At 32.4% G+C, this 12,888-nt stretch overlaps 1 protein-coding gene across 14 annotated transcripts in view; it reads right to left on the bottom strand.

Annotated features, from left to right (window-relative positions):
- Positions 1-12,888, bottom strand: part of Cep350 (centrosomal protein 350) — a 157,556-nt gene that overhangs the window by 50,912 nt on the left and 93,756 nt on the right. For all 14 annotated transcript variants that reach the window (XM_021722607.3, XM_078022411.1, XM_078022412.1 and 11 more), the window contains 2 exons: positions 11,340-11,486; positions 7,605-7,765 (listed from right to left, as the gene is read on the bottom strand). In XM_021722607.3, coding sequence (XP_021578282.2) covers positions 7,605-7,765; positions 11,340-11,486 — 308 coding nt within the window. The remainder of the gene's footprint in view (positions 1-7,604; positions 7,766-11,339; positions 11,487-12,888) is intronic.

The raw sequence follows: 12,888 nt of genomic DNA, 5'->3' as shown, positions 1-12,888 counted from the left end.
TAAATAACATTATAAGCTACTTGGTAAAGCAAGTGTTATACTCTGTGTGACATAAAAAACATGTACTTTCACAGATCTTACCAATGGTTTCTGAATAAACATGCCTTTATTCTCAAATATGACTTAACCATCATGTGTCTTTTCAGTTTAATTTACTTGTTTGTGAGTGATGAGAAGTACAGTGTGGGGCTAATAAATTTTCAAATAAGGTTTGAACCATGAACCTAGTATATCAGCAATTCTACTAAAATAGGTAACCCTAAGCAATTGATTTTATATCTGTACCTTGTCATATATTTTAAGCTTGAAATTAAATCAAAAGTACATTTGCCTTACTTAACTGTACCATCACGATCCAGCCTAAAAACGTTTAAACCTATTTGTAGAAGAAAACCTTGTTAACCTCTAAACATAAAACTGCTAACAAGATCTCCTTGCTTTAAATTTAACAAAGGCCCATTTAAATAATAATGTTAAAATACAATGCCCATTCTAAAAAATATCAGGATGTAAAATTAAGAAAAACTGAGCTAGTCTCAATAAACACTATCAGTTAAAAAAATGCTATGAGCTGGGTATGGTGGCGCATGCCTGTAATCCCAGTGGCTCCGGGAGGCTGAGACAGGAGGATCGTGAGTTCAAAGCCAGTCTCAGTAAAAGTGAGGCACTAAGCAACGCAGTGAGACCCTGTCTCTAAATAAAATACAAAATTGGGCTGGGCGGGGTTGGGATTGTGGCTCAGCAGTAGCCAAGCTCGCCTAGGTGAGGCGCTGGGTTCGATTCTTAGCACCACATAAAAGTTAATAAATAAAATAAAGGTATTGAATCCAACTACAACTAAAAAAAATATTTAAAAATAGGGCTGAGAATGTGGCTCAGTGGCCAATTCCCCCGAATTCAATCCCCAGTACCCTCCCCAAAAAATTAAAATAAAAATGCTATGGACAGCTCAATCATAAAGTTAAAGGTAAGAAGAAAATTCTATACCCTAAAGTTACAAAAGTAGAAAAAATAAAACCTTTTGTCATAGTAAGTAGATCACTATACACATACACAAATGGATAAATAAATCTAAAAGTTTGAAAGGTTAATTCTCTTTGACAGAGCATGCTCCTGTTCACATGCACACAACAATAATTTGTAGATCAAGGCAACATTTATTGCCTTGGAAGGGCAAGGAATAATATCAGTATGTCACGGAAGTGAGAAAATCTAGGTATAAATCCAGTCACATTTAGATTTTAAGAAATATATAATCTTGCCTATGCATATCTTTAGATAACAGACTATTTTAATGTCTATTTCCCCACATATAGTATTTTACTTTCCCCTTCATTTATTTATACACGCAGGCAGACATGCATGCACGCCCAACTGGATTGCCTTGATTTTCTGCACTGAAGTTCAATGAAAAACATTCTGCTAATTTCAGTAAGACAATGCAATTTTCCTTGCCATTCTTTATTGATATACAATATACTTATTTTGATGTTCATTATCAAAATATTATGCAAAATCAAATGTTCTTAGCAAAATGTTCCAAAAAATTTACTCGTAACATTCAAATGTGACACCCACCCTCTTAAGTGTGTAACTGCTAAATGCATGCATGACCTAGTACAAAAAGTAAAATAATATTTTACACATGAAATAAAGTGTAAAAATATACAAGTTGAAATTTTTTCACCCCCAATTATTCTTCCTGCTAAAATAAGAACTGACATTTACTTTTCAATTATAAAGATTAAATACATTCAAGAGCTCTTGTTTAGAAATGAGGAACAAAAGAAATGACTAATAGAAAATGAAAATAAAACAGTTTAGGAAACGGTGTAAGAAAAGTTTTAACCTAATTATAAAGTTAGAACTTCTTCTCCCAAACATTTCTTTGTTTGCAATAAAAACATTCTCAAAATTAAAACTTTAAAAGCTGAGTAAAGGTGAGACAAAAAAGCAGTACTTTACCCTAAAGTTAACAATCACTCAATACAAAGAACAGGTAAGAAATAAACAAAATTTATGAATTATGGATATATAAATGTCTGCTAACATAATATTCTTTATGGTTGCTATCAAGGCAACCCCCAATAAGACCTCTGATGGTAACAGAACACTGGATTAAAATTAGATATACAATAAATGTAATCTAGTACAGAAATAATTATGTTCTTATAATGTTTGAATTTAAAGAATTAATTACTAAAGAACTTGATTGACTAAGTCACACCAGCACATAGACTTGTTCATGCTGCTCTTCAACTATAGTAATAAGCCATCTAGCACTTTTCCAGTTTCAACAAATACTATTCAGAAGGGCAAGTTTCTACTGAAGATATGTAGTTATCAGTAATTAAAAAAAAATGTAAGTCTAAAAGCAGATATGTTAAACTTTAACTAGCTGAAGTCCAGAGAGCAGGGTTCTAGTTCTAACTCTGCCATTCTGCTGTGTGTGAATTCAGGCAAGTCACTTAATATTTGTGGGCCTTAAATTCACCGTGTCAAACAAAGACAAGTTCCCTGAGACCTCTTCTAGTTCTACCATTTTATGATTCTTTCTACATTCAAAAACCTTCCACTTTTTAAAAATAACATGCTACAACATCATATGACATGACAAATTTTCTCTCACTGAGCTAATGCAACTATGAACAGTGTTCCAGCTATAATTTGAAAGAAAAAAAGATTATATAAATTTTAAATGATAATTGTAAGTCTAAAACCTTTCAAATCTGAAAGACAGTAAATAAATGAAAATTTAATACCTTAAATTGTTTTAAAATTCCTTCTGTAATTCTTTAATTCTATATTATTATAAATAAAAATAGAACATAGTGCTTTGAATCTTAAAATAATTTTTTTCTGAATTTTTAAGTATGTGTATATATATATAGTGTGTGTGTATGTGTGTGTGTGTATTTTTTTGGTACCAGGGATTGAACTCAGGGCACTTGACCACTGAGCTACATTCCCAGCCCTATTTTGTATTTTTTATTTAGAGACAGGGTCTCACCGAGTTGCTTAGTGCCTTGCTTTTGCTGAGGCTGGCTTTGAACTTGCGATTCCCCTGACTCAGCCTCCCAAGGTGTTGGGATTACAGGCATGTGCCACTGCATCTTTTAAGCATCTTTCATAATACTTGAATGAGAAGATAAATTAGGGCAAGGATAGTACTGATGTAAAAGAAAATGCAGGGCTAGGATTGTGGCTCTGTGGTGGAGTGCTTGCCTCACATTTGGAGGGCACTGGGTTCGATCTTCAGCACCACATAAAAATAAAATAAAGGTATTGTGTCCACCTACAACTAAAAAGAATATTAAAAAAATAGTGCAGCTTAGCTTTTTCTATAGTAAAACCTATTTATTACTTAAAATTGTATAATAATTTGCATATAGTTAAATAAACAAAATAATACAGTACACTATTCTTGATCAAGGAACTGCAGAAATTAAAACACAACATTATACTACCAGAATTTATTCAGCTACTCCACTTATAATAGAAACTTCTCTAAGAGAATTATATTAATCTAAAGCAATGTGGTTTAATAAATTATTTAAGATAATTCTTTTTTTAACTATTTATTTTATAGTTGTAGTTGGACCCAAAACCTTTATTTCACTCATTTAATTTTTTTATGTGGTGCCAAGGATCGAACCCAGGGTCCCGTGCGTGAGAGACAAGTGCTCTACCGCTGAGCCACAACTCCAGCCCCTAAGATAATTCTTAACAAGGTATTTTCTTTAATAGACTATCCAAGACTCTACTTTGAAAATCCTTAAGTTTTAAAGTTCAGCAGATTAATGGTAAAGATTTCAAAACTGAATAGACAAACCATAAAAACTTTTATTTATTTATTTTTTTGAGACACGATCTCACTAGGTTGCTAAGGCTGGCCTTAAACTTGTAATCCTCCTGTCTCCGCTGCCCAACTCGCTGGGATTGTAGTCACATGCCAGTGTACTCAGTTTATAAATACTTTAAGACAGAATAATATCATAAAATATTTCTCTGCTTAACTTTCTGGTTAATTATTTAAATTAAATAATTTGTCCATTTAGTGTTTTTTCTTTTCCTTTTTTTGGTACCAATGATTGAACCTAGGAGCACCTAAACACTTGAGCCACATCCCCAGCCCTTTTTACTTTTTATTTTTGAGACAGAGTCTTGCCAAGTTGCTTAGGGCCTCATTAAATTGCTGAGGTTGGCTCTAAACTTGTGATCTTCCTGCTCAGCCTCCTGAGCTGCTAGGGTTATAGACATGCGCTACTATAACTGATGCATTTCATCATTTTTCTAAGCAAATTGGGAAGTATAGATGAAATGTTTAAGATGTTTTGACACTACCAGCTAATTTTTTCATGCTACCTTGGTCTGTAATGAAAGGTAAAACCAAAAAATGCTTATACTTTTTATATTAGAAAGTACTTCCTAATTAAAAACATATTTAAGTCTGAACATATTCATGAAAATTTCCTTAATATGCTCCTTCTGTCAGTGAAAATTTCTCTTTCCTTTCTTAACTTCCTTAGCAATAGATCTCCATATACTTTTCTAAATGATCCTTCCATGCATTCTATTTTCCAAGTAAGACTGTAAGCTTTTTGAAGGCAGGGTTTGTATCTTGGTAACCCTCAGAACTTAGCATATTCACAAATTACTCAATAAATAATTGATGAGGGAACAACCACATAATTAACTTGTTACACAGAAGAACAAGCTACTGTTAATAAATGAAAGAAAAAAATGTGTGGTGTCTTATTTTAACTAATGCAGCACTTCAGAGCTGCATATGCTCAGTAAACCATTTTCCTGAAAAGGAACTGGCAAAATAACAGAAGTCACCCATATGTTGCTTTGTTTTTTGACAATAACGGTTTCATAACTATAGGCAACCCAGTGTTATTATAAATAATGTCTGTCACAGTAATTAACAAAACTCAAATTCACTTACAAATAAGACAAAAGGGAAGGTTGTTCATTCAGTGGCTTAGGTTTACAGTGTGTCTTTTACAAACCTGTTTTCATTATTAGTAATGAAAACAGGTTTTAATCTTTCACATTTTGAATTTCTTTTTGCTTTTCACTATATTGAAAAATGGAAATTCCTTATAAATGTCAATTCAATAACTATGTCAAGAAAAGTCATATGTTAGAAATATAAAGTTTACTGAAGGCATTATTGTATCAGTGAAACATTAAAGAACAAATCTTTTACCAAGGCCAAAAGTGATAATATTGTTTAAAAAATATATCTGTTATAAAAATTAGAGTTCAGAAGGCTAACAATAAGCAATGACATATAATAAAAAAGTTCTCCCAAAATGTTAAACTTCTTGAGAAGGATGATTACTCTTTGACAGGTAATTCATATCAATAAAACAGGTCTGACTGCCTTTGCAAATCTATGAAACAAATAATAGTACCTGGTTACAAAGAAGCAAAGGTTCAAATAATTTTATTATTAGTCATCTACTATAGTAAGCTAACTCCAAAATCAAGTAACTCTTCACTTCTTGAGCTGACATTCCAACATCAGTTGGAGCTGAAGGAAATCTTAACTCTAAAATTTTCATAATATAAATGGCATTTAAATGCTAGTCTTCCCACTACTTTGTTTCAGGGATAGAAAACAATACTGTAATGCACTATGTTTTTAAACACATAACCAATTTCAGAAAATACTTTTGTTCATCCCTACCACAAACTCAACTGCATTGCTTCAGACATCAGATTAAGAAATCACGACTAGGTGTGATGGTGTATGCCTGAAATCCCAGGAGGTGGAGGCAGGAGGATCAAAAATTCAAAGCCAGCCTTAGCAAAAAGCTAGGTGCTAAGCAACTCAGAAGACCCTGTCTCTAATAAAATACAAAATAGGGCTATAAAGGTGGCTCAGTGGTCGAGTGCCTCTGAGTTCAATCCCTGGTACCCAAAATAAAAAGTCACAGAATGTTTCAAGCAAGAAATACAAAAATTATAGTGATTAATATTTGGATTCTGTGACAACACTTGGAGCAGTCAATAAATTTGTTATTTAGGGTTTTTAACAGATTTAACCAAATCTAAAATAAGTACCACAGAAACTGACCTCACAGACTAAAATTAGCAATTTCTTCTACGGGTGTGGTTAAAATTTTAGAATACCATTCATAGAGACTAGCAATGAAGGTTTTACTGAAATATAAAAGCAAGGGATCAGTGGGAAAAAAATTACCCCTACCTTCCCGCAACATTTACCATTCAAAGAGACTTGGAGGCAGATATAAAATGTCAAATCAATGATAAAAATTATTCTAATTTTGAATTCAAAGATCTATGAAGCAATGTCTCTATAGACTAGTGGAAAATTTTAATCAAAAAAGGAAGAATGCATTTTTCACCCAAATTTCAATAAATTCTTATTTAAAGAAACTTTACTTGACTTATCCCACAGAAATCATCTAAAAAGAAGTATTCACATGTATAATAATATTTAGTTTTTACACTGATAATTTTTTTTTTTTTTAACTAGGAATTGAACCCAGAGGTGCTTTAGCACTGAGCTACATCTCCAGTCCTTTTACTTTTTATTTTGCGAAAGGATCTCGATAAATTGTTTAGGGCCTCAAACATGGGATCCTCCTGCTCAGTCACTGGGATTAGAGGCATCTAGCACACATGAGGCACTGGGTTCAATCCTCAGCACCACATAAAAATGAAATAAAGATTATATGTCCACCTACAACTAAAAAAACAAACAAAAAAAGAAATACCAACATATAATTGCACTTAGAGGAAATAAGGAATTTTACTCAATAATCACTTGACTATCCTAAAACTAATTAAACCAAAGGTAGATGTCACATATAAATATAAAACATTATTAAATTTGGCCAAAGGATCTCAAGATAACAATTTAAGTTCTGTCTGTGTGGTTCAAATTGCTAACTTAAAATGGCAGTCAGTAAAAATTTCTAATGATTCTCTTTCCCGTATTCAGTGGGTTTCAAGGAAGCTAAATATGGGATAGTGATTATAGAGGCAAGTATATAGCCTGCAAGAATCTAATTTGTAACCATATTTAATTTAATGAATACTAAAAGAGTGAACTATCACATAAATGTAATTTTATATAATCAAATCTTATATGCAACTGAGCTACATTCCAGTAGGAGATTTTTTAAAAAAATAATTCTTAGAAATATTTTGGAAGAATATTAGAGTGCAGAATCATTCCACACCCCAGAAAAATCTCAGAAACTGACAAGGTAAAAATTTTGTTCTACCATTAAATTAAGCTTGAGAATTGCCAAAGATCAAAAGGATGTCAATTCAATATACCATTAGTTGCTCCCCAAGTTGGTAGACATATGCAAAGAAAGGGTACATATTTAAATACTACTTTGGCTTTTTAATAAGGAAACTATTTACATCAAAATGAGAAAAACTGTTTCATAAATAAGATCTACAGTTAATTAACTTCTAGGTTGATCCAACATTTCTGCTAAAATGTTACTGAATCCATCAAACATTTTATCTTGATCTATGCAACATATTAAAAAATGTCATTTGTTCTTACTACTTGCGGTGTAACTAAACAGGATATATTTATAAGAATGAATTACTTCTCATCCATGCGGCTTCTCATTTTCTTCAGTTTCTGCATGATACTGCTAGTTTCACTGCTGGAGATTGAGATGGGAGAAGGACTACGGGTCTCCAAATCAGTTGGTCCAGGACTAGTTGTTGCCTTATTATTTTTTGTATCATTATCACTATGAGAGTCCTGTAAACAAAAAGAAGCAAACTTTTATTGGACTTCAAAAGGATCTTAAAAGATCTTAAATACTGTCAATTCAAAATTAAGTTTAAATTTAAAACAATGTTTCTAATAGTAATTAAAGTTAAGACATAATTACCTAAAAAAAAGACATAATTACTTAAGGGACAAAAAATATACTACACACTTAAAAATAATTAAAATGGAGCCTAGGGTTGTAGCTCAGTGGTAAATGGCTTACCTAGCACAAGTGAGGCACTGGGTGTAATCCTCAGCACCACATAAAAATAAATAAATAAAGGTATTGTGTCCATTTACAACTAAAAAAAATTTTTTAAATAAGAAAATGATTAAAATGGGAAATTTTATGTTACGTATATTTTTATAGACTGACTATATCACTTGTAATTTTAAAAATCCACAGAACTCCAAAAAGAAATAAAAAACTTCTGCCAGTAATAATCTAGTTCCTAATTGTACTCTTGTTTTTAAAGTTAAACCACATAAAAAGAACATAAAACTTGACACTATAAATATATAAAACACATATGTACAGACACAAAGACTGAACAAAAGATGTAATAACTTACTCTAAACATACTAAGGGATGGATTTTTTTTTCCCCCTGGAAGAATTCCTTATGGAAAACAGTATTTCACAAATTAAAAATGTTTGTAATGAAAACATTTAAAAACTACTGGTTTAATCAATACATTACTTCTGATAAATAAAAAGTGAAACTTTTTTCTTAGTATGTCTTAAATTTTAAGGTAGATGGGTGGGAATAATTATGGAACAATTATGACTATTTTTATTTGTGAAAAATGCAAACAAAGGACAGTACTTCTTTCCATTCTGCTTCCTGAACTACACAGTCTTAAAGTCATCAGATGGAGCAGAACAAGGCATGTATGTGTTCATGTGAGGGTAGAGGGAGACAGGGGCCAAGAGTGGGTGTGATTATCTGAGTGAGATGAAGACAGTATCTCATGCACCAGGGCAGCCTGAATGGGGAATCAGAGTCTAAGCAGGGCAACAAGAATGCCTGTGTGGAAGTCGGTCAGCACATGATGTCATGAGTTCAAACACAGTAAGGATGGCTTCCCCACAGTGAACTTCCTGGCATAGGCGTCAGAGTCCAAAGAATGGAGGAACAAGGAGATAGGGAAGTCAAAGGGAATAGGGAAGGGAATAGGGAAGTCAAAGCCCAAACACAGAGAGAAGGACATTCACCAGTTATCTGTCAGATAAGAGAATTCTAAAATAGAAAACAAACAACAAAATAGTATGAAAGTTGTGGTGTGGAATTGGAAGTATACGTATGAACTCCTGATTTTATTTATACATGTTTATTACACACACACACACACACACACACACACACACACACACAGAGAGACAGTATGTAGTTAAAACTAATATTTCTCCGAGATTTATTGCTTAGGAAGAGTAAAACCTAAAGAGCAATGAACAAATCATATTTTGGTTTCTAAATAATCTTCCTCAGAATATCAATTAATTTTAAGGGTGAGGCAGAAGTTCAAAATGATCCTGAAACATCTTGTTCCAGAAAGATTGTAAATACTCTGGGATGATGAGACATAGCAAATGGACAAAGAAATCTGTGTGGAGAAGCTTTTAATAGCCCAATTTGAGATAAAGTGAGCATTACATAAATAATAATAGTAACAGATTGAAAGCCCAAGTAAAATAGGAACTCATGAGTTAATTTTGATAAAGGTAAAAGAATAAATTTAAACTATGTACAAGACATTTGCATAGTTTCAAAAATATTTCTATGTGAAATACCTATTAATGCTGAAGGGAAAGAAACTTTGTAATTAAGTCTGGCAGATATCACTTTAATCAAGTGATCATCATCAATAATGGAATCAATCAAAATTATGTGCCACCTAAATGAATGCAAAAAGAATAACATTGCTTCTATGATACACCAGCCATAGATGCACAACCTGAATCTAGTCATGAGGTAACATCAGACATAGCTCAGTTAAGGAACATTCTACAAAATAACTGACATCATATAATCTTTTTTTTTAGTTGTAGGTGGGCACAATACTTGTTTTGTTTATTTATTTATGTAGTGCTAAGGATCAAACCCAGTGCTTCCTCGCACATGCCCAGTAAGCGCTTTATTTTGAGCTCCAGCCCCAGCCCCCTGTCATATAGTCTTCTAATGTATCAAGGTAATGAGACTCAAGGAACAATTCCAAATTGAAGGAGACTAAAGAGACATGAAAACTAAATGCAATATGTGATTCTAAAGTTACTTTTTCTATAAAGAATATCATTTGACAAGTGAAGAAATTTAAAAGGGCTGTAGATAAAATGGTAGCAATGTATCAATATTAATCTGTTAGCAACTTATTGTCAAATGACTTAGAAAATTAGAAATCTTCGTACTGTCTCAAATTTTCCTGAAATTTGGCACTATTCAAAATTTAAAGTGTATTTTAGAAATCAAAGTGGAGATATTAGATTTTTAAAAGTTATACTTCTATATAATTTAGGGTTTTTCAGCACAGTATACTGACACTTTATTTATTGATTTTTTTAAATTAATTTTTTAAAATTTTATTCATTTATATGTGGTGCTGAGAATTGAACCCAGTGCTTCACACATGCTAGGCAAGCGCTCTACCACTAAACCACAACCACAGCCTATACTGACACTTTATAATACCTTAGAATAGATCCAAATTTTGTTCTTGTCTAAATATCTCCTTTGAATCTTACATCATTATAATATTAAAGCCAGATAGCTAACATAAATAGCAAAAAAAGAACAAAATGGTCTCTTATTAATTCTGAGGAATGTATTTGGATTGATGAGCAAATCTAGAGCTTTCTGTCCCAAATTTGTTCATAAATGGAAAAAGCAGATCTAAAGAGTTAACACCAGCTTTATTTATAAACATCTCATTATCGGGTTAAAGACTACGTAAGCATTATTTTTTTTGTACTCAGAAAGTTACAAAACTATAAACATCTATGCAGCTTTTCCACAGTTGTAATCCATAGTTGCTGTGTGCAGTGTTAGGAGCTTTGTGTAATGCTCAAGAAGATCCCATTGTTTAAAGTTACTATTAAGTGGGCAGGCTTAGGAGTAGCAGAGCTGGTGAAACACTGTGGTTGTCTAGCATGAGAATTCCTTTATCCCTGGAAGCTATGTGCCTGTGATCAAGATCAAAGCTGATAAGACTCTACCACAGAGCCTCCTCATACAGGGCATTAAAATGGCAGCTAGGCATCCTATGTCCTTGCACAGAAACATTTCCAGGCATCAGACATGCCATAGCCACAAGGTCATCAAAGACCCCCAATCTCAGTCACTGTTCTCCACAGAAAACATTTTAATCTAATATCAGAATCATGTGGCCCTTTCAAAACATGAATATTTCATGGGGTGGGAGGAGATTCTCATTAAACATAAAGACACATACATAGAACTTTATCCTAGTTTGTTATTATATTACACTATTTCAACATGAGGTGGAGTAAGCCACTGGCAAGCAACATGGGAAAGATCACAAACTGATAATAATTTCAAGTAACTTACCAATTTATTCTCCCCTGCAGACTTCAACTTCTCCTGCAATTTTATGGTGGTCTGTCGGATCCTTTCTATCTCCTCCTGCTGCTTAAGGATCAGCTGCCTTTCCTTTCGAGCTGCCTTGTTGGCTTCTTGAAGACGTTTAATTTCTGCCTAAAAGTTTAAAGAGTTAGGAGAGGAATTGAGATTTGAAGGAGACAAATCCAAAGTAATATTTTAAAAAGAAAAATCCAATCATCATATGTATTACAATAAATATATATAGAATTTCTAGGTAAACATAATAACACTGAAAAACTTCAAAGTAGTGAGTCTCACAGAACCTCATTGCTAAATAATTTAACGTGATTCCTTAATTTAAATGATTATTAATTAAAACACAATGATAATTTCATAGTCCTTCTTAAACTTATCTTTCACACTTCTCCATAAAAGTACATGGCCTTTACATCTACCTGTGTTTAACAAATGCATATCGACTAAACTAAGCAATGTAAACATTATTCCTTTTTTAATATTTATTTTTTTGTAGTTGTTTATACACAATAACTTTATTTTATTTATTTTTATGTGGTACTGAGGACCAAACCCAGGGCCTTGCACATGCAAGGCGAGCACTCTACCGCTAAGCCACAACTCCAGCCCCGTAATGTAACCATGATTATCCACAACTCCAGCCCCATAATGCAACCATTATTCTAACGCTACACGCTTAGACCCTTACAATTTTTCACTATTCAAAATAATGCTTTAATAATACAACTGTTTCATACTATGGAATAGTTCTTTAGAAGAGAGTCACAGAAATAGGATAAACAAATCAAAGATGATGAATCATTTTATGGACCTTAAACCAGTTTTAAAAATTGCTTTCAAAAAAAATTATAGTCTGGGGTTATGGCTCAGTGGTACAGTGCTTGCCTAGCATGTGTGAGGCACTAGGTTTTATTCTTAGCACTACATATAAATAAAACAAAGGTGCACTGACAACTAAAAATATATTAAAAAAAAAAGAATTGTTCCCACTTACAATGTCATCAGAAACATTTAAGACTACATTACACTAATCTCTCTCCATCTAACTTTGGCTGTTAATAAAACAGGCAAAAATTGCCATACTTCACTGCTTATACCTGTTTAAATTTACCTGTCCTTGTTTTTCAAAATTTATTTAAATCTGTCTTCTTATCAATGAGGTAGACCTAACAAGACACTAAATTTTTTACTTATTAGTTTAATCATGTTTGAAAGTTTTTTTGAAACCATCTGAAAACACAGCAAAGTACATAATAAAGATTCACATTTACAAAATTCCAAATTAATAATTGTTAATATTCATATTTTCTCCTACTTTTAAAATTTGTACAGAAATATATTACTAACTTGTAAAATTTGTACACAAATAAAACATTGCAGAGAAAACTATAATATCATGCTACAACTCCTTTGGAGGTAACCATTATCCACATAAGTTTGGTATGTTTTCTTCAATCACATTCTTTTTTAAATTCTTCTAAAAATATTTATGTTTATTTACTAAGAAACATATTCCATT

This window comes from Ictidomys tridecemlineatus, chromosome 10 (genome assembly GCF_052094955.1).
Source record: "Ictidomys tridecemlineatus isolate mIctTri1 chromosome 10, mIctTri1.hap1, whole genome shotgun sequence".
Classification (NCBI taxonomy): Eukaryota; Metazoa; Chordata; class Mammalia; order Rodentia; family Sciuridae; genus Ictidomys; species Ictidomys tridecemlineatus.
The sequence above is the reverse complement of the archived record's forward strand: the minus strand, read 5'-3'. Positions and strand labels throughout refer to the sequence as shown.